The sequence below is a fragment of the Passer montanus genome, unplaced genomic scaffold, assembly GCF_014805655.1.
Source record: "Passer montanus isolate IOZ18808 unplaced genomic scaffold, ASM1480565v1 scaffold27, whole genome shotgun sequence".
Lineage (NCBI taxonomy): Eukaryota > Metazoa > Chordata > Aves > Passeriformes > Passeridae > Passer > Passer montanus.
Window position 1 is genome coordinate 270647 of NW_024367372.1, and position 21676 is coordinate 292322.

The 21676-nt window shown below is 39.2% G+C and overlaps 1 protein-coding gene across 7 annotated transcripts in view; it reads right to left on the reverse strand.

Annotated features, from left to right (window-relative positions):
* The window catches only part of KIAA0586 (KIAA0586 ortholog), an 88560-nt gene that overhangs the window by 51580 nt on the left and 15304 nt on the right, over positions 1 to 21676 (reverse strand). For all 7 annotated transcript variants that reach the window (XR_005627851.1, XM_039712816.1, XM_039712818.1 and 4 more), the window contains 13 exons: positions 18405 to 18596; positions 17327 to 17514; positions 16067 to 16174; positions 14856 to 14936; positions 10468 to 10664; positions 10145 to 10266; positions 9384 to 9571; positions 6127 to 6286; positions 5309 to 5546; positions 4476 to 4717; positions 3989 to 4065; positions 2240 to 2374; positions 478 to 658 (listed from right to left, as the gene is read on the reverse strand). Coding sequence is in view for 6 of the 7 variants with exons in the window: in XM_039712816.1 (XP_039568750.1) it covers positions 478 to 658; positions 2240 to 2374; positions 3989 to 4065; positions 4476 to 4717; positions 5309 to 5546; positions 6127 to 6286; positions 9384 to 9571; positions 10145 to 10266; positions 10468 to 10664; positions 14856 to 14936; positions 16067 to 16174; positions 17327 to 17514; positions 18405 to 18596 (2109 nt within the window). In the remaining variant the exon portion in view is untranslated. The remainder of the gene's footprint in view (positions 1 to 477; positions 659 to 2239; positions 2375 to 3988; positions 4066 to 4475; positions 4718 to 5308; positions 5547 to 6126; positions 6287 to 9383; positions 9572 to 10144; positions 10267 to 10467; positions 10665 to 14855; positions 14937 to 16066; positions 16175 to 17326; positions 17515 to 18404; positions 18597 to 21676) is intronic.

The window sequence follows — 21676 nt, forward strand, 5'->3', positions numbered from 1 at the left end:
ATTTCAATATCATTAGAGGAATATATAAAGCAAAAATATACTGCTATTTATGAGGCACTGCAGAATCACCATGATGGAGTAATAACAGCAAAGAGGAGCAGTGCTGAGCAAGGGGACAGAGAGAAGCAGCTTGAAGTGCTGGTGCTAACACCTGTCCAATGGAAACTGCCTCCATCTGTTACTCAGAACTGAATTTGACTTAAAAGAATAAGATACACACTTTACAAGTTAACTTTTGTATAGGCAAATGGGTGTTTGCCATGATTTTTATTCCAATTGTAAGAAATTGCTAAGAGTGAAGACAAGGCTTGAATTAAATCCAGTTTTTGAAAGAAGAACACTACTAATTTCATTGTAGGAATTGCCTGTAAATATTGGATTTTGAATGTATGGTCTGAAATTATTTCAGATTCTGTTATGGAAAATCCTCAGAATCCCCACGAATATCATAGAGAAGAAATAAGAATGTAACTGTACCACCAATTTGGGCAAGCTGCCCTGGAGATGCAGAACGGAGCCCCTGGCGTGGTCTGTTCCCAAAGCTCTGAGCAGCTGGATGCTCCATAAAAATGGAATTTCCCATCAGGATTCTCTCCTGTGCTCTGGACAGCCTTGGCCTCTGACCTTCACTGAGCTCCCCAATGCTGCCATCAGAATCCTGCAGGGAACACCAAAACCACAGCACGTATAAAAACCCAGTGTAAGTCTTCCAAACCAGGTATTGTTTTCTAATTACATTAACCCTGAAAGCTTTTCTAAACCTTAGTTTATCCTATTTGCATTGGATGAAGAAAACAAGCCATGGAGATATCATCTGGGTTTGAAATGAAGATCTACATTTATCAGAAGGACAGAAAAGAAACACTTGCAGCCAAACATCATTTATTCTGTTAGTGGTATCTCTGCATGATGAGAACCTAAGCTACATTTTTAGCACATGAAGCCTTTGATATTATAGATTTGGCCACTGTTGACTGCCTGACCTTGAAACATTGGCAGCATCTAAAAGCTATCGACTCTCTGCACTGCATGTCAGATAAAAGCTTCAATTTTCAAGTGGGTTTGGAGGGCACTAAAAATAGGGATGGTTCCCTGGATCCTGACTTTTAAAGCTTCAGGTTAAACCCAGCTTGCTTCCATGTCAGAAAATAGGTGGAATACACACAAACACACACATGTGCACAGTATCACTCTAAGGCCTTACAGGGAACATCCAGGAGGATGCTGATTCTCCTCTGAAGGAGAAGGGACACCCTGCCAGAATCTGGGGGGTTTATGAATGCCTTGGATGGACAGACTGAGTGGTCTGTGACTGTGAGAAAGGGAAAAAGCAAAGCAGAACTTCATTTGTAATTGGCAGTGCTGATGAGAAAACGGCACTGCAATTACAGGCAGACTTGGGAGTTAACACTGGAGAAAGCTTTTCACCAAGTCCAGCCACCAGAGCTCATTAGCAAAATAAAGAAAGACAAAGGGACAGCCAAGGAGGTGAGTCAGGTTGGTAATTATTTAGACTAAACTGACCAAGACAGAAGGAAGAAACAGCATATGCATCAGTAGTATCACAAAAAAGCAAGATCTGCTGTAAATAAATGTGTTCATGAACCATTGCTGCAGCATTCAAAGTTCATTTCCCTCAAGCATTCCTCCAGCTATGCCAGTGAGAATGAACACCCAGTCCAAACTGCTATTTTCCAACACAGAAATAACTCAGATGTGTGACAAAAAATTGTGATGCAGATAATTTCATTTTTCTGTGAGTTTCTTTTTTTCTGCCAACTGAATAGGAATTTTTGAGGTTTTGTTCCAAGATCAGTATCAACAGCATGTGCAAAGTACATGTAAACACTTGCTGAGCTGCTCTTCATAGCTCCCTAAAACACTCCTGTGGCTGTTAAATGCAGTGTACTTGTACTGTTGAACATTCCACCTGTATTGCTGAAGTGACAGAAAATTCCCTGGTTGTCCAAGTGACAGGACAAACCTGGGACATGGGGACAGTCACACACCTGGAAAACGAGGTACACAGGATGTACAGTTTGTTTATAACAGAGACTTCAGTGTTTCTTGAGAGTTTTACACAAGAATGAAGCCAACAGAAGTGGGATCACTTGCAGCAGGGAATGAAGTGTATGAAGCTGTTCTACAGCCAACGGGAAGGATACATTTGGGGTATTTTATGAGCAGGAAAGAATCACTTCAAAACTACTGTACTGGAAAGCCAAGGACTGTAAGTTACCTCCAACTGCTCTATTCTTTCTTGTACAAAAACAGGTGCTTGGTTTAATCTGGTTAGAAGAGCCAGGACAGGATCCCTGTGACAGCCTTTACCCATTCTCCTCACCACCTGCCCTTCACTTGGAGGATCATAATCCTAGAACAAAGAAACAAACAGAAAAATCCACATAATACATGCTCCAAAACTGGTTTTTGGTAGGAATTTGAATAATTCTTACTTTAGTTCACAACTAAGCTTTTTTTAACAGTAAGTTTCCACACTGTAAAATTATGTCATGAAAATTCAAGCATTTAAAAATAAGCAAACAGATGACACACTGTTTTCTTTTATCCACAGACATGCACATTCTTTATTTGATACAAAATACTGTAATACTTAAAGAGGAACAAGGCCCCTCAGGCCTCCAAAGATCAGGGAAACAGTTAAATCCTCACACATCCTTTGCTAGCAACAATCTGGCTGCAGAGCTGCTCTCACCAGCAAGGAATCACCTTCCTCAACCAGACAGCCTGGATTGAGGATGGAGAAATACTAGAAGGAGGAGAACTACTAGAAGGAGTTCCAATCCAGATGACAAAGAGAGGGGAGAATATCTCAGCAGGCAATTGTTCCTTTAATGAAGAGAACTTTAATTTAGGTTCATCTGTTGTCAGCGTTTTAAGCCCAGAGTTTAGGGGAGAAGTGTGGCTGACAGAGGAGGCACCTGAAGATCTGCCAGTCCAGGGCAGTCTCACAACTGTGGTGGATGCTTTTGGGGGGTTCTGTGCAGAGCCAGGAGCTGGGACTTGATCATTCTTGTGGGTCCCTTCCAGCTGAGGATGTGCTATGACTTGAATGGAATCATGGATGCTCATGGGCAGCTCTGGGTAGGAAGGACAGGCCAGGAGAAGGGGACTCCTGCTCCAGAATATTAAACTTGTCTTATGGAGCTTGGAAGGGACCTCTGGAGGTTGTTTAGACCAGCCCAGATGCCCAAGGCAGCCCTTCTTTCAGTGCTTGGCCACTCCACAGTAAAAAAATCTATGTTTAAACCAAATTTCCTGAATTCCATCCTGTGCCTACTGCCTCTCGATTTTCACTGGCTCTTTCTTCATTACTTCTTTCCACCACATATTTATACATTGGCAAGGTCCCTCCAGAGCTTTCTCTTCTCCATCATGTCTCCTATAATTATGTCACAGCTACATCCTACCAAGAGGCTTTACACAAAGTCAGAGAGAGAACGTCCAGGCATTTGAGGAACAGCAAAAGAGAAAGAGAATGGAGAATATCTTGACGTGGGAGGCTTCCAGAACCATGGACTACAGCAGACATTGGATAAGAAACTATTCTGATGTTTTAAGCAGCTTTAACCAACTCCAGCCTCAGCTAACCCACTTTAATAATTTAATCATGCAAGCAATTAAAAGATGGCTCAAAGCTGCAACAGCTCAGAGCATAGCAATGTTAGATTCTGTTTAAAATGCCTTAAAACTAGAAACAATAAAGAAATGGAAGTGCATAATAGCTATCTTTCACCTACAGAAGTATATGAATTATCCAACTTTTAAAAAACATAAATTAGTTTGTATAATGTGTTTTTTTTTTTCCTTTGGTGTTCTGAAATTCTAACACTCCTTGTGAGTATGCAGTTTAAAAGTGTGAATTAAAAAAATTGGTGAGTGAAAAAGTTTAAAGCACATCCAATTCAGCAGGATGCCCAAGGTGGAACCCACATTATCTGTGATTCTTTATGGAAGAGTTCCTTACCATCTCATTGGCATCTCGGAGAGTACTGGATAAGCTCTCAGCAAGGCTTGGAAGAGATAATCCTCCTTCTGCTAAGGCTGAAAAATATTTTATGTTACAACTATTAAAAACATTCAAGTTACATGACAGGAAACCCAAGCCACATTCTTTAAGTGCAACACTGTGCTTTAGTAAATTTGGAAATTCCTACTGCTGGATGTCTATTATGAAGACATATTTTCATATTTCTTTTCCTATTTCTTACACTTTCACAATAACAACTTAGTACCACATGGTACTTAAGCAAGACAAGTCCCAGTTATTTTCCAAGTTGATCTCATGACAAAAGAGCAGATTGAATCTTTTTTCTTTAATAAACAGCAGCATTTTGTTCAGCGACGGGAAAAAGAACAACAAGGCCTTGTTAATCTTCACAAAGTGCAAGTTAATGCTTGCAGCTCTATAAGAATAAGAAATGATTCAAATTCTGATTTCCACAGTTGGTTACCTGCTGCAGGCAGTGGCTGTCCATAGGGGAAGAGCACCTCCCCTTCTGAAAGGGGTCTGTCCGTGGTCTTAGTCCCTGGGGGGGTGAGGCTGCTCTCCTGGGTGGACACCCCAGAGCTCACCGTGGGCACAGGGGATGGCACCTGGGCAGGGCAGGGCAGGGGCTCACAGAGCCTCCCTGGCAGCTGCTGAGATGGGCAAACCAAGGCTTCTGGCTCCTCATCATTGGCCACTGACATCTCCCTGCAAGGACAGAACGTGCGCTATGAATACACCAAGACACACACAGTGCAGACCAACATCTGAATTATATACTGAAAAGAACTAATTCTAGTTCTTTACTGAAAAGAACTAATTCTGAAAAGAAACTAATTTTGAACTATTTTTTCTAATGAGAGAGCAAAGCATTTTACAGAATAGTTCAACAGTTAACATGGTTAAATAATGTTATCTGTGAGTTTCTGGTTTTAACTAAAAATTACCACGTGTATTCCCAAGGAGGTAACACAAACATTTAAATGCTAATAACACAATATTTCATTTTCACTCTACGTGTTACTGGCAGGTGTAGCAACACAAGTTTACTAAGTACAGTGTTCAGCAGGGCAATGAATAAGGGCTGATAAATCCTGAGAAAGGCCCTGTTTTCATATTTTTCTCTAAACTGCCCTTCAAGCAATTAAAAAAAATGAAAACCCAATCCTGTCTTATCTCAAATGCCTCCTGATGTATACATTAAGCATTTCTTTCTGACTTTTTGAGCATATCTGTAGAAAGAATATATGTATTGCAGTTTTCAAGGAACAAGAAAATTGTGCAGCCTGTTGAACTCACACAGTCTTAGGACAGAATGGCTCTTCAGGGACAGGACTGGGGTTCTCTTCTTCCAGAGGAAGTTCTGCACCATCCCACGGGTTTGGAAGCTTTGGACTTTCCCTTTTTTCAGCCTGGAAGTCCCATTCTGAGGCAGGAGGGCTCGGTGTGGCTACTGGGGGAGGTGTGGTGACAGGGGTGACCACAGGGGTGACCACAGGGGTGACAACACGGCCCATGGCAGCTGCAATCTCAGCTCCTGCACGTGGGAAGCCAAATTTCAGATCAGAGAGGAAAGCAGGAAGTGTATCTCAGACAGAGAGAGTCAGTTCTACCAAGCACTTGCAGTTTTTGTGATACTTTTTGATAGTTATAAAGATTGGATTAAGAATTGCTTCTTTTAAGTACAGTGCTGGCACCTGAAGAAGACAGAATAAAACCTCAATTTCTTCCTCAAGGGAGACTGCTCTGCATTTTAAAAAATCAAGCTGCTTTACTTGAAGAGTGTACATTTGATTAAATTAACATTACAAGCACAGGAAGGAGCAAAAGACAGCTATTTTTCTGATGTGAGAAATTGTGGAGGGGTTGGGAGGGGTGGAAATCACACAGACCATAGAAATGTGCATTAATTTTGAAAATAGAACTGTTACCAAATAAAAGATGTTTGCTTTCTATATAAATTAGCCCATAAATTTTTGTAGAACATGAGTTTCCACTTGAATTATAGCCTCAAGAATATTTATCTTGAGAGATAACATTTCTTTGAAGAAGAAAATTAAAGGCAGTAGATTAAAGCATATTTGCTACTTCTAAACTTCAATTATTATTTTCAATACCTGTTTCTTTAATTTTTTCATGTCCATGAACATCCTCACTCATCTCTGGAGGAGATGGAGATGAATCTGGAGTTTTCACCTGAGGCAGTTCTTTTTCTGAAGGTGGTGTTGGTGGTGGTGTGGCCTGGGGTGTTGGCACTGGAGTAGGCACAGGAGCCTCCTGAGGGGAAGAAAAATCATAACCACAGTTATAATCTCTGTGCAGAATTCCTGCCTTCCCAGGAGCCCCAGAGAGAGCTGAGGAAGAGAGGGAAAGGCAGCTCATCACACATCAGCAACAGCTGCTGCTTCCATAGATCTAACTCCTCCAGGAAGCTGCACCAGGACAAAATTCATTAAAAGCAGTTAATTAAGCATTAAAATTATTAAATTGGGAAATCATTATGTATAGAACACAACAGACTATTTCAGTTGGAAGGGAACTACAGTCATCATCCAATCCAACTGCCTGACCAATTCAGGGCTGACCAAAAACTGGAATTTGTTGTTAAAGGCATTGTCCAAATGCCCCTGAAATACTGACAGATTTGGGATACCAACTGTTAGAACCCTGAGAATTTTAAACTTCCTGTGCTAAAAGGCACAGACCCACAAGAGAATACTGTATTTGACCTGAAGCCATAGAGAAAGCTTCCAAAATTGATTGATAGCACTGGGATTACGGGTGTGTAGTTTGAATAAAAGTGTGTAATATCACAAGGTAGAAAACTTAAAGTTTTAGAATATAGCAATATACAAAAAGCAAGATGGAAGTTTTAAGGCAGTGGCTAGTTGCTCTTCACCTTCTTCTTCATGGGTTTGGGTGGTATTTTGTAATTAGTTAGAAAAGCCTGTGTTGCAGACTTCAGGTGGTAAGTTATTGAGTTAAAGGTGAAAATAATTTAGGTGTCATTCAATATCACAAGGTAGAAAACCTACAGTTTAAAGTTTTAGAATACAGCAGTATATAAAAAGCAATATGGAAGTTTTAAGGCAGTGGCTAGTTGTTCTTTGTCTTCTTCATGGGTTTGGGTGGTATTTTGTAATTACTTAGAAAAGTCTGCATTGCAGACTTCAGGTGGTAAGTTATTGAGTTAAAGGTGAAAATAATTTAGGTGTCATTTCTTCATTAGATAGTTTAGCCTTGAAAGACCTTATAAAAAAAGATAGTTAGCCATTTTGTTGCATGTTAGTAGAATGCTGTAGAACTCACAACTTGTAAGACTGATATAGAAAAGAAATAATAAACATTTGAGTCTGAACACAAAGTATCATCTTGAGCGCTTTCAATCCCAACCTTAACAGAGGCAAAAAAACCCCAAAAAGCAACATTTAATGATACCAACGACCTCTCCAGGAAGCCTATTCCATATTTAACCACTCTCTTGGTAAAGAAATGCTTCCTAATGTCCAGTCTAAAGATGAATTCCATTATTATACGGATTTTAATAAAGCATTTGAGATAATGTTAAGGAAGAAAATATTTCATTACATGGATAAAACTGAGTCAGAATGATGATTTTATGGTAAGAAGAATCAGCTGAAAGAAAATCACAAAGAAAGAAATAATCAAGACAGCAAAGCACTAAAAGAAGCACAAACAGAATTGGGATGTTCCTTAAAAAGATGACAGTATGATGATTTTATGGTAAGAAGTATCAGCTGAAAAAAGAATCATAAACAAAGCAATAATCAAGACAGCAAAGCACTAAAAGAAGCACAAACAGAATTGGGATGTTCCTTAAAAAGATGACAGAAATGGACATAAATCTGACAAGCAAATATGATGGCTGTTGTTTGGCCTGCTGAGGAGGAATATGCTGGACCTTTGCAGGTTTTTCCCAGCCTTGTTTTATGACATTTCATAAAGAAAACAAGGCAGTGAGGCTATAGGAAGACTTCCAGGCTAATTTCTGAAGAGTATGTCCTCAAGCTGATAATTTTTATTAAAATTTCTCATGGGAGGTGGAACCTGCAGGAACATTTGGCAGCTCACACCCAACTGTGTGACATCCTGAACACTAAAGAACTCAGTTACAGCTGAAATTCAGTTCTAGATAGGAAAATTCACAGTGGGAAGGGAGAAATCAAGAATGCATAAACTACATATTCAAGAACTTCTGCTATGAGCTGAGTACAAATAGAAAAAGAAGAATTCAAAAACTTTGCTAGCTATCCTTTAACTTGTGCTATCATGCTAAAAAATGTGGAAAGACTTTAAAAAACATAATTAGCTACCTAGGATTCCAATAAAGGCAGGAGAAAATCACTACTACAGCTCAGGGCACTGAGGAAACCCCGTCTTGGAGACCACATTATTATTAAAAATGTTTATTAGCATTTTAGTATTACCTGTGCTTGAAACCAATCTAAACTGGAAAACATCAAAGTGTTGCCCAACAGCAAGAGTCAAAAAATGGATGATTGCGTTCTTTAGGCTAATCAAAAAAAAGGCCAAAGAGGAGAAAACTCATCTTTTCAAGTGAACAAACATACATAGCAAGGAAAACCCAACCACTTCAGCTAAAGGATATTTCAGTTTAAGCTGACAGAGAAACAAAAGGGAGATCAGGAAACGCAGAATGGACAACAGAAGAGGTTTTTGAGCATCAGAAGAACAAGCTGAGATGAACATCAGGCCCTTCTCAATCTCTAATGGAGTGGAAGAGATGCTGGGGGCTGAGCTTGAGCCCTCAGCAGTGAAACCTTTACTTTTGCCTATAGAATCACCTCTTTGTCCCTTGCAGCAGGCAGGAGGAGATGCTTCAGGCTAGCTGCACTGCAGCAGAACAGAATGACTGATCCCACTTTCAACAAAGCTTCCATAGCTGGATTTCTAAGCACAGCAATTTCCACAAGCATCCCAAAGACATTACACAGCACCAGATTGCAGCACAGTCATGTTGTTATCAAAGTAAGAGCCAGCTGTCATTTGATTATCAAAGGGAACACAGGAAATTATCCTGTATTACAGGAAGCTCTACTCATCAATTAAGCATTTATTCAAAACTACTGAAGCCAAAACTCAGAAAGAATTAACAGTCATTTTAACAGATCTTAAAGAATGGCTGCAAGCCCATAAGACCAAAAATAATATTGCTCTCAGCTTCCATTCCTTATTAGATGAGGAAATTAATTTTTTCATCTCACATCTGTTAGCAAGAAAGCAGAATAACTATTTTTGGTTGAAAATAACACGAGCTATCTTTCAACAACATGAAATTAGATAGCAAGTCCAGCAGAACTTCAGCAGAAAACCTTGAAAAAGACAGACTTACCATCACTAAGGTGGTGCTGGGAGGAGGAGGAGGAGGATCAGGAGCTGCTCTGCAAGCCTGGCTGTCACCCAGCATGGTTGCAATGGTTTCACTGAGAGCTTCCTTCACAAAATGATTTATCATTTCTGAGTCCACAGGGACACCAGCATTGACAAAGAGCTGGAATCCTCCACCACCTGCAACTTCAACTGAAAATGAAGGGATGTGAAGCACACACAGCCAGGTCTCACTTCCTAAAATCCATGTACTGTACTGCAGCCACTCACTCTCTATGGAATTTTAAACATCCCTTTGCAAAAAGTCTTTTCTTTTAACATTCCAGATAAACAACAGTAGAGAAAGAAATCAGGAGCATAAAAGAAGGCAACAGCAAAGGCAGTGACATCACAGGAGAAATGCTTTTCTCTCTGTTCTCACACATTCATTAGAGAAGTAACTTTTGACATATCTATTAAAAAAAGGCAAACAAACATTAGAGGCTCAGCAAAATGCCAAATGTGATTTAGGTGGCCAATAACAGAAGGTGATTTGTACAGTGCTGTTATTCTGAGTCTTCTTTTTATTTTAGATAATTTCTTTCAATGGCCTTGTAACATTGGCTCTGTCTCCACATAAATTTAGGTGTTCACTGCAGCTTTTCACAGTTTCACTGGTTCAGGATTATCCACTTTTGGTCTGAGGCAACAGCCACCTGCAAAGCTTGTTAAAATTAGTCAAAAATTGAGATAATCCATCTGCAGAGAACAATAATTCCTACTTACCAATGCCAGGGGTTCCAGCCTCACTGTCTTCACTCTTTATGGAGCTGCTAATGCTGGGCACTGTTTCTGTCTGAGCTGGGCACATCTCACTGATAATTTTTGCCATTATTTCTTGTTCCACCCTGGCAGAATAAAAGCCATTTAAGTATCAGCAAACACCAAGACACCTAAAAGCACACAGAAGAGCATTCTTGGCATAAAATGCAGGGCAGCTCAAAGGAAAATGGATAAGGGAATGGAGGTGAGCAAAAGGGGAAGGTTAATTAGGGAATCATTCCTTCTTCCACATATATTCTTTGCCACTTTGTTAAACTGCAACTCACCAATTTACCAGCTTGTTTTCTATAGTTTCTCTCTTTTGAATCAGTTCATCCAAAATATCAGCAGGCTGCTGAGGAGCAGAAGCCACTGGAGGAAACAAAGGACCATTGTGCTGTGGAGAGGCAACTTTAAACTGGCCACTGAGCTCCACAACAGGCTCAAGGAATTCTGGAATTTCATCCTTCTCCTCTTCCTGATCCTAATAAATAAGCAGTAAATTAAGTTATGGTACATTTCTGGAAGGCAATGTCATTGAGGTAGCTGTCAGCTTTTTTTCTTTAAGAAACATTTGTGGATGTGGGACAGCACACAAACCACATTCTCCTTCCTCAGTGTGTTGTAGTTAATTGATACAACTCTAAGCTTAGCAAATCATAAATCTGTAGAGCTATAAAGCCATAGGAACTGCTCAGTAAAACATGATTTGGCTCATATTTCCTGCCTGTGCTGCACAGGGCAGGGAGCCAGTGGCAATGCTAATACTTGAAAAATTTACTTGTGACCTACACCAGGTTTCTTTAATGTCACCCCAGAAATGTTCCTCTTCCAAGCAAAAAACTCTAGGAAACATTCTACAGTTACGTGTTGGGTTAGGGGTTTTTTTGTTTGTTTGGGTTGAGTTTTGGTTGTTTTTCTTAAAATAAATCAGTCTTGTTCTTTAAAGTCTCCAGTCTGAAAAGACAAATTCACAAAAGTTAACGAGCATGTAGTCAATCAAAACTCTAATGAACTTGCCAGCACTGAAAACTAGACATTAATAGTTTACACATATGTCACACGTGTGTTTACACTCCCATTAACTTCAGCTGCTGAAAGTTGGAAGGTATTTCTGGGCAGTACAGACAGCCCTCACAGATGTCTTGATTTTAATGTTAAAGTTCTACTCCCAAAAAGTTAGAGAAGTGACTTGGTGAGTTAAAATATTTGGGTTTTCCCAAAGATGCCTCCCTCCTTTTCCCCTGGAGCACAAACACAAGTCCCACAAAGCAGCCACTAAGCCATCATACTGTAATGCCTCCTGATGAATGAGAACCTGCAACCTCCACTTCTAATATTAAAACCAAATGTCTCTAATAGTAATATGACTCTCTAAGAAGAAAATTTGGCATGCCAAATGAAAGAGATGAGGAGCTGAGCCCTGATTTACCAGTGACAAATATGTGATGGTGCATAAAAGCTCACTGTAAATCCATATTTACTAAGATTAATCTCAACACAGTGAAAGGAGGAAAAAAGTGTCCTTTTCCCTTATATAAATTACACTTACTTTCAACCCATAAAATAAGAAGATCCCATGCAATATATTATCTATGAAAAAAAAAGTGAAAAAGTGAAAAGAAAAGTGAAAAAAGTGAAAAGAGAAAGAACAGAGAAAGGAGGGGGGAAAAAGTAACATTCTCCTGTCTCCTTCCCCACCTCAGCATTAACACTTCTCCTGCCTTAACACACTTTAAAACTGCAGAGTCAGACAGGTCCCTGATGGGTATTACACAAAGAACTACTGGGTCTTTCTGGATCTTTAAATAGTGATAACCTTCAAAGCAGGGAGAAAACCAGAATATGTGTATTTGGGTGATAAACAAAGATTTTTAAAGCATTCTAGGAATAGAAATGAGCAGAGAAGCTGAAGTCAGAAGGCCCTGGGTGCCTTGCAAGCTGCTCAGCAGTTCATGCTGTTGGGATATGTGTACTGAGAACAGTAATTCATTCTGACAGCAAATGTAAAGATGTCTTTGTCCAGCATTTCATTATGTATTTTCCTCTGCCTGCATTACTCCATAAATTTTCTTTGATGTTGCCTATTTAATACCTCTGAAAGTATGCAAAATACAAACATCTGGATTAAATAAAGCAAGTACATACAATACATCTTACATCTATTTAGTAACTCTGACAAACTTTTGCAGCTCTACTGCATTTCTAAAGTATTTTATATTTTATAGCACACAAATCCATATCCATTTGGGGGTGATATATTATCTCTGCTGAAACAAAAAAAATAATGTAATAGTCAGTATTTAATTATACAGATTGAATTTGAACATATATCAGCTTGTAGACCAATCTTGAATACTCTGCACTCAATTCTGCATTTTGCTTCCCTGGGGACTGCTGAAAATATCTATCACAACCCCCAATCAAAATATGGCATAAATTAGAAAGTCTTTCAGATATGATTGGAATATTAAGCACTGTATTTTATTATAAAGTATCAAGCCAAAATTCTATTTCCTAAATTATAGTCAGATAATTAAAAAGTTTGAAATTATTAGATGTTATAGATTAGATTTGTTCCATTACCAAACATATACATGCAGAGTCTTATTAAAGACTCCTGAAACTTAAGCCATGGATTTCTTCTTGATGGATTTTTAAAGCAATTCTCAGGAGCAAGGTCTGCATTGCAGGTGTCACCTGTGAGCTTTTGTCTGAAGAGTGGAGTGTAAAAATATCAATGCCCTGCCCAAGAGCATCAATGGGAAATGAGAGTTGAGGAAAATACATTTACATTTATAATACCTGAGCCCTGCAGGTTCCATATTTTGCTGTGGCATTCAAATTGGAAGCAAAAATTCTAACAAAAAATCCCCTACCTTGCAATTAGAGCACATTCAGAGAGAGCAAAAAGTGCATTTACTCTGAAATCCCAGGGAGTTTGCTGAAAGAACTGCAGGATGTGGCTGCTTGTAAGAATTCGAGAGCAGACTTAATAAATCTGAGAGTCAGTCGTGTGAGCTGAGCAAGTTTCTCACTCTGAAATAATCCCAGAATGGTTTGGGTGGGAAAGGACCTCCAGGACCACCTTGTCCCAAACCCCTGCCACGGGCAGGGACACTTCCACCAGACCTGGCTGCCCCAAGCCACCAACCTGGCCTGGAGCACTGCCAGGAGAACAAACAGGAAAAGGAAACAGAAACAAACCAAAAAGGCAGGGATTTCACACAAATACTTATCCTACTCAGTCCTAACAGAATTAAGCTTTCGTAATAAAAAGAGAGGGGAGGAAGACAATAAAAGCTATTTTTTTTTGTATAGCATTTTATGCACATACTTTCATGAATCTGAAGACTTTTACAACAATAACTTTGCTTTCTTTTGATGTCTTAAATACCCCTGCCACTCCAGACACTGATTTTATGCTCCCCCATTGTGTTTGCCTTGCACATTTTTAAGAACATTGTCTGTGTGGTCATAGGCCAAACATATGTTTCACTTGGAACATTTCTGGTATTGTGGTTAAAATATATCCCATTGCCAAAACTAAAAGATAAAAGCAATCCAGGAGAAAAAAAAGAAAAAAATAAAAGATGAGTAACTATTATTCACATAATAAAAATTTAACATTGCAGTATTTTTTGATAGTTCCTAAAATGATTTCTTTAAAGATTTTTTCTGATGCTAACAGAAGAACAATGTCCACAGAGATTTAACTCCTCCCCTCCAGTAACATAAGGTAATTTTGAAACTATAAATGAATAAAGCATTTACACACTTTTGATAGACAAACCATCAAATTAGGGCTGTTTTAATGAACTTATAATGTTAAATGATTAACTCATTCTAAAAATAAATCTATCTGTAAGCACTTGAGCTAATATTTGATGTACACTCTAATCCTGGAACACATAGGAGAAGTAAAAAGAATAAGTTTTGGGAGAAATTTTGGTTAAACACAGGGAGTTTTGCTCAGTAAAGTGAAATACAGGCTGGTTCACCAACCTTGTGTTTCTCAGGACCTCCCAGACAAGAGGTCAGTTAACCAAAGAAAGGATTTGCTACCTTAAAAAAAAACTGTGAAAGAGGATCTCAAATAAACCTGTTACCATAAACCAGAAACAACAACATTTTCAAGAATTTCTTCTTAAGATCTAATTCTAACCCTGCTCTCTGTGAGTTTGAAGCCATTCCCCCTTCTCCTCTCACTCCAGGCCGTTGTCCCAGGTCCCTCTCCAGCTCTCCTGGAGCCCCCTGAGGTGCTCCAAGGTCTCCCCAGAACCTTCTCTTCTCCAGGATGAAGAACCCCAGCTCTCTTAGCCTGTCACTATATTTATCACATGCAGAGTTTGAAATTGTAAAGTCTAAGTGCTATAATCACTGCTGATTTTAGAGAAATACTTGTATTTCTAGCGGATTCTAACATACCCAAATAAAAGCTAATTTTAGCTTTTTACTCTTAATTTTTCAAAAGCTTCTCTACTCACCAACACACAGTAATCTCTAATATCCTCTATAACACTATAAACAGTTCAGTATTGGTCACAAAGTGCATTTTTAAAGCTGCTAGGAAAACGAAATAGTTTCTTTACACTGTGTTTCCAGTTTTGACAGAATAATATAAAACAAATATAAAAATTATTGAAAGGAAAAGACTCCTTAGCAATGGGATTACCTGTGTGACATCAGTAACATCAATGAAGTTAGCTCCTGGAAGCTTTGTGTCTTCCTCTTCGCTGTGTATTTCTTCTGGATTCTAACAAAGACAGATTGCAATTGTTAGGTACTTCATCTTGGGGGGTGGAAATGCATTAGCAGGAAACCTTCATGACAGGAATCAACTAAATCACACCTTCCACTATCCCAGGGTGCTCCAAGCCCTGTCACACCTGGCCTGGAACACTTCCAGGGACATGTTAGCCACAGCTTTTCTGGTAACCTGTGCCAGGGCCTCACCACCTTGACAGCCAAAGATTTCTTCCCAATATCCCATCTGAACCTACTCTCTGTCAGTTTGAAACCATTCCCCCTTGTCCTTACTCCTGTAAATAGTCTCTCTTTCTTGCAGGGTCCCTTCAGGCACTGGAAGGCTGCAGTGAGGTCACCCCAAAGCCTTCTCTTCTCCAGGCTGAACAATCCCAATTCTCTCAGCCTTTCCTCACAGGAGAGGAGCTCCATCTCTCTCATCAACTTGCTGGGATGGAGTAATAGAATAAATACAAATCACTACTTTTGCCCACAATCTCTGTCTGATTCAGTGAATACCTGGACCACAGGACTCTGAAGGACCTAACTCCTGAAGTCAGGAAAATGGAATGTACAATAACCACACAAAAATAATCACTGCCTCACCAAGCCTTCACACACTCTGTCCTTAGCACTCAACACACAGCAGTTACCCTTAGGGCTGCACAAAACCTTCCTTGCTGCTCAGATCAAGATTAAAAACACTTCTGAAAAGTTGTAGGGAAAGAGAATAGAGTGGCCACTGCAACACCACAGGCTCCTGGGCCCAGTGCCCACACCATGGACCACTCCAGAAGAGCCAAGCAGCAGAGGGAGGGATGAGGAACATCCTCAGAGCACTGAAGCCAGTGAAAACAAGGCAGGCATGGGCCAGCAGGGATTATAATTCTTTACAGGACACAGGAACACTGTTTTTCTTAGAGTTTTACCATGGTGATCATTTAATCTTGGCAAAAGAGCTTCTTTCTACAATTTTTCATTTTCTTAAACAAATACCTTGTACTATAAATTCTTTAGAGTAATTACTCCATTTTTCCTAGAACTGTCTCATTTCTCTAACTAAAGAAAGACAATGAGAACTTTGCAGCAATTTAACATATTTTCCCTTTGAGTAATTTTGAATTCCCAGACAATCAGTACCTGTATTACAGCATTGACAGGAGAGAGCAGAGGTTCAGAGCTTGGAGGAACAGGACTTACAGTCCCACTGGCACTTGAAACACTGTCAATATCAACACTTGGTAACACCTAGGGAAGAAAAAACGCATCAATATAAAAATCTATATATTAGCTTGGCAATTATCATTGAACATTTTAGATTTTTTTTCTTCCACCTGCTTCTGAGCCACTAAAATTCAATGGTTTTCTTTTCTCATGCCTGCATCTGATATGAGCTTGGGTTTGAAAATCAAATTATTGTAATACAAACTAACACCAGAAATTGTCACCTCTTCTCTTGCAGTACCTGATTTCTCCTGTCCTTTAACTCCCTGACACTTTGTCTTGCCTGGAACAGAATGTGAGTGTATCTGCAATAATTACCTAAAACAGTCAGAGCAGAGGTGTGTTGGACTTCCAAGTAGTTTAGAAGATTAAAATATAGTTTGTAATCAAGGCATGTCCATTACAGAATTAAAATCTGTTGTATTTCTGTTAAGAACAAAGATTTCAATGCTTCATTCCTTTGGGAAAAGAAAAATCACCTTAAATATTTAAGAACTGGGTGAAATAACAGCAAAATGCAGGTGGGTGGGATGAAGTGACACAGCAAGGGAACAAAGCACAGAACACCCTACCTGTGTTTAACTCTGAGTTGCATGAATCATTTGTGTCTGAAAGGTGTGTGGGGGAGTGGGTGCAGTCTCAACAATTGGAGTCCAAAACAGTGAAGATGTAACAAACATTCACTTCCTTGACAGCAGACTCATGTGAAAAATGAAAACAACAAACCCCAACCCACAAGGTAAGGACTGCAAGGGTTGATTAATCAGGAGTGAAACCCTTGGGCTGACAATCATGCTTGAAAGAGAAATCTTAAAGGCCAAAGCAATCATCCAAGAAAACTGACATTTATATTTATACTTTTTTTATTCCAAGTTTGTTCTGGCTCAAAAATGTCATTAAAAAATAAAATGTGACACAAATTTTACAAATACCCTGCATAGGTGACTTAGGAAAGAAATAGTTTTCTATTTTGGCCAAATAATAAAGATAATTGTTAAAATATGAATAAATATATTACTATAGCATGAGAACTGCTTGGTCCCTCCACTCCATATTTTTCTAATTCTTATTGGAAACCATCTACTGATGTCCAAGTGTGTTCCTGATGGATCAGGCTGCCTGTGGTTAGCACTCATTAAAATAAACAAAGAAATCATCATCACTCTTGACATGTACCTGCACAGAGAGCTGAGGTGGTTCCTTTTTCTCTGATTTCATCTCTATCACAGCAATATTTGGTTTTTTAACCTCGACTGGAGGCTTTGGTGGCACTGGAGGAAGGGAGGTTGTAACTGTGACAGGGTGTGGTTTATCTATGATTACTGAAGCAGGCTGCAATGATGTGTTGCTGCTTTGGGTTTGACCTAAAGACAGTTGAAAAGCAATTAAAACTTCGTATATCCATCTCCAAAGGCAGTAAATTAATAAATTAATCAAAATTAAATTCTGCGTGTTTTGAGATTCTGTGTGCAATTACAGACCAATTAAAAAGCCCCTGATTAACATTAGCTAAACTACAGTAATTCAGCAGCTAATCTTAAGCTTTCCTAGCAGAAATTGTCAACTCAACACCGTTTTTAAAATTATTTACTTTTCTGGACTCTGGTGACATCTACTGCTGAAAACAAGAATTGTGTTTGCCCTTCAAAAACTACAGACCATTACACCCCAAGTACTATTACATTTATTATAACAACCCAAACATTTTTGTCTGAGACAGCCTTTAAAAAAAATAATTACCTTATTTCAATGTCTATATTACACTAAACCTTCTCAAAACAAGCCCTATATAAAGGTTCTATTGAAAATCCAAAAAATCCAGAAGTCATGACAAGGAATTTGCTGTGCTTGGCACAGTCCTAATGAAACTGTTGGGCTGAAGTCATTGCAAAAGTTGAATCCAAGGGTGAGTGATTCAGTTCCTGCTTTGGATACCAAACTGAAAACAAGAACATGAAGCCTAAAACCAAAATGAACCAAATCAGGTACAGCTAAGCAGGTAATTGCTGTGTTAGGGTGTCACCAGACATCCAGCATGAAGGATGAAGAAAACCAGAACATTTTCAACTGATCCCTCAGATTTCCTGAGAGAAGGGCAGGTGCAAATCTCATGGAATGATTTGGGTTGGAAGAGACCTTAGAGATCATCTAATCCCAAGTCCCAAACCACTGACTCAAGAAGATAAAAGTTGTATTTCCATGAAACAGCAGTGATTAACCTGCACATGATCTGCTCCAGGTTATTTGCTCCTACCTAGTGGAATGGCCATGGGGATGAGGTGGCCTTCCAGAGGACCAGGGGTAGCAGGGACATCCTGGCTGGGGCTGAAGAGGTACTGGCTCTGCTGGGCAGGGGCACACACAGGATTCTTCTTCTTCTTGGGGCTGCTGATGATCCTCTGTGTGTGAGAGCAGGTCTGGGTCCTTGCTGACTTCACCTTTGTGCCTGGAACAAGAGCACACAAATTAAAGGTCACAAAGGATGCACAAACCCAGTGACAACACTCTACTGAGCCAAGCCCTCCTACTGAATCCACTGCACATTTTTGCTGTGGGATGGAGGGAATGAGGGAGGGAGTCCCAAAGGGCAGAACCTGAAAGATGTCTCGTTATTGGCAGCAATGAAGGAGTTAAAATTGCAAGTTTTAAGTTGAATCTAGCAGATAAGGGCACAGAAACATGAAAAGGACCAAAGAACAGCAGTAAATTGGAATGAAATGTGTGACTTAGCAGCTAAGAAGAAATCCATGACTTAGGTTTGAAATTTGGAACTGAATGTGTGATTTAGCAGCTAAAAAGAAATCCAGAATTTAGGTTTGAAATGCAGCCACAAAACTGACAGGTACTCAGAGGAACAGGTATAATCTGTAAATTCCTGCTTTAATTACTCAGTGCTACTGCAAAATCAAGCCATAGCTAAAACCCAAAACTCTTGACTTCTGTCATCAAGGAAATGCTGATTTTTTGGCCCAGCTTTTCAAGTGTACTGTAAATAGTCAGCCAGGAGTAATTTATATGTAAAAATGTCTTAAGCAAAGAGCAGAGGAGGGCATTTATTGCAATGTGCATTTCTCACCCTATAGTCATGCAAGGTCTTACTCAACTTACAACAAACCATGGAGATTATTAGGGAAATTAATAACTTTAATATAAATGGATAAAACTGCCTGAAAATTGCCCCCAACAAGGTGTCAACAATTGTCAATCAGGCAGAAGTGTTGTTTTGTAGGTGTTACAATAATGAATTTGGAAAGAAACATGCTGATAACCAACTTCATGCCTTCACTACAGCCAAAAAAATGTCATTTTACTCCTCTGTTATTTCTAATAACCACCTCCCTGTACCTGCAGCCAGTTAACACGTGGCAACAAACACTTTTAACTGTGTTCACATTTAAGAGCCTCCTAATTAATTGAAAAATGAAAGTCGATTATTATAAAATATAGGGATACTAAAGATTGATAATGTGACTTTTGTTAGATGCAGACAAGCAGATAAGGCAGTTCCCTTATAAAGACAAATTATGGGTTGTAAGCCTGGAAACAAGAAAAAGTCATAACTCCTCAATGAGAAAACACAGGTCAGAGAGAAGCATCACAAGAAAAGGGTTTGTGGTCATGTTGGGTAAGCAGTGGAATGAGAAATCACAACACAATGCTCTGGTCAGCTGGATAAATGCAACCCCCAGATGCCTCAGCAGAATGTCTGGGATGGAGCAGGAGAAGACTTCCAGGGATGATAACACTGCATTCAGCACTAATTCTGTATCTCTGCAAATGCTAAAATAGATTAGACATGAATAGGCACTCTTCACTTTTTTAAGGAAAAATCACCTGGAGAGTGAAGTAGCTGTAAAGTGAAGCCAAAACCTCACTACAAATCAGATAATAAATCTCAAGTGCCCTATTTGCTTTTGAAGCACAAGGTGTTTTGCTATGGGAAGAAGCAGAATTTCTTCTAAGTGATGAGCTTGTGCCTTTCTGCAAAGCACAGGTTAGCCAAAAAAACTGCTCTGCAGTCAGACAAACGACTGGACTCTGTAACATAAATAGATACAGTTCAGAGGCTTGTGATTTAGAAGAGGTCATACTACATGATCTCACAGTCCCCCTTGGTCTTGAACTTTTGAGTAAAAGCAGAAATTGGCAGTGTATCTGTAATGCTGCCAACTTGTAAAAACAAGGTTTTCTCAGTGAGAATGATTAAGTACTGTATACACACAGCACCTCATTTTAATTGCTTGCAACTTTTCATTTTTCCCTGCAAAGTTTATTTGCACTGGGCAGAAACTAGACATTTAATTAAACTTAGCTTTAAAAAAACAGTGTTTTACATGTATTTATCAGTTCATATTATGCAAGAAAATAATTCCAGCTTTTTTTTAGAAATGATCTCTTACTCATAAAAGTGCTAGTTGAATTTTTTTCCTAACTTCCCATAAGAAACTAAGCATTAGTCACCATAGTTTATTTGCAAAGAAAATGGTTGAGAGTTATAAAATGACTGAAAAGAGACTCTCCAGATGGCCATTTCAGTCTTAAATAAACATCCTTATTCTAACACTAATTTCAAACAAGCTCAGTGGACTTCTCTAACAAAATACAGTCATTTAACGAGTCTGGATTTTGCAGCCAATCAAACCCAAGGCCAAAGATTTCTAATTATTTTGAAGCCTTTCTCACCTGGTACATCAAGGCCAGGAAGGGAATCTGTGGGTGCAGATCTGTAAAGGGAAAAACTCACCATGCCTAATGTGGAAGAGATTTGTTTATTTCCTTCTTTGTTTTTTTAAGAACCTGGTGCTTTGAAGTGATCATTCAACCTTGGTGCATTTTATTTACATTCCTCCTATAGAGGAGCACAGAACTGTTCCTGATTTTATTATTTATACTTTGCTTTGCCATAACAGCTTCTTCCAGCCCCCAAATGATTGAACTGTTTGGTCTTTGTGAGACCCACATGAAACGCCAGGGATTATTTTTCCATTTTATTGGCAAGGTAAGGAAAGGACAAAAATGAAGCAGTTTGGCCAACAGTCTTATCAAGAGGCAAAGATAAATAATGCCAGTATCAAACAAACCTCAGTCTCCATTAAAATCAGAAAGTTTGGGAATGGGATACACTCACTGGAGTGCTGCTCCTTTACACAACTTGCAAAAAAATCCATTTTTCCCTCAGATAAGAACACAAGGAGGTGTCTTATTTTATTTACTGTCAGGATAGAGACAAAACCATAACTTCCCATAACTCCAGCCTGATATTAAATAGAGAAACAAATTTTATGGTGGCTTTACTGTTGCAAACACATGTTCTTCTCTGCAGCATGACTTCATGGCTTGGAAGGAACCACTCTGGGAAAAGGCTATCCAGAGTTCACTCTGTTTTCCAGCAAAGACCTCTGAAGCTGTTTGTCACACACAGGAGCTCTGCAAGATTGAAGGCAGCATTGATCCCGTGCAGTTTTCCCTTTCATTTCTATTTGCACCCAACAGAAAAAAGCTGAAGCACAGGAGCAGCTCATTCCA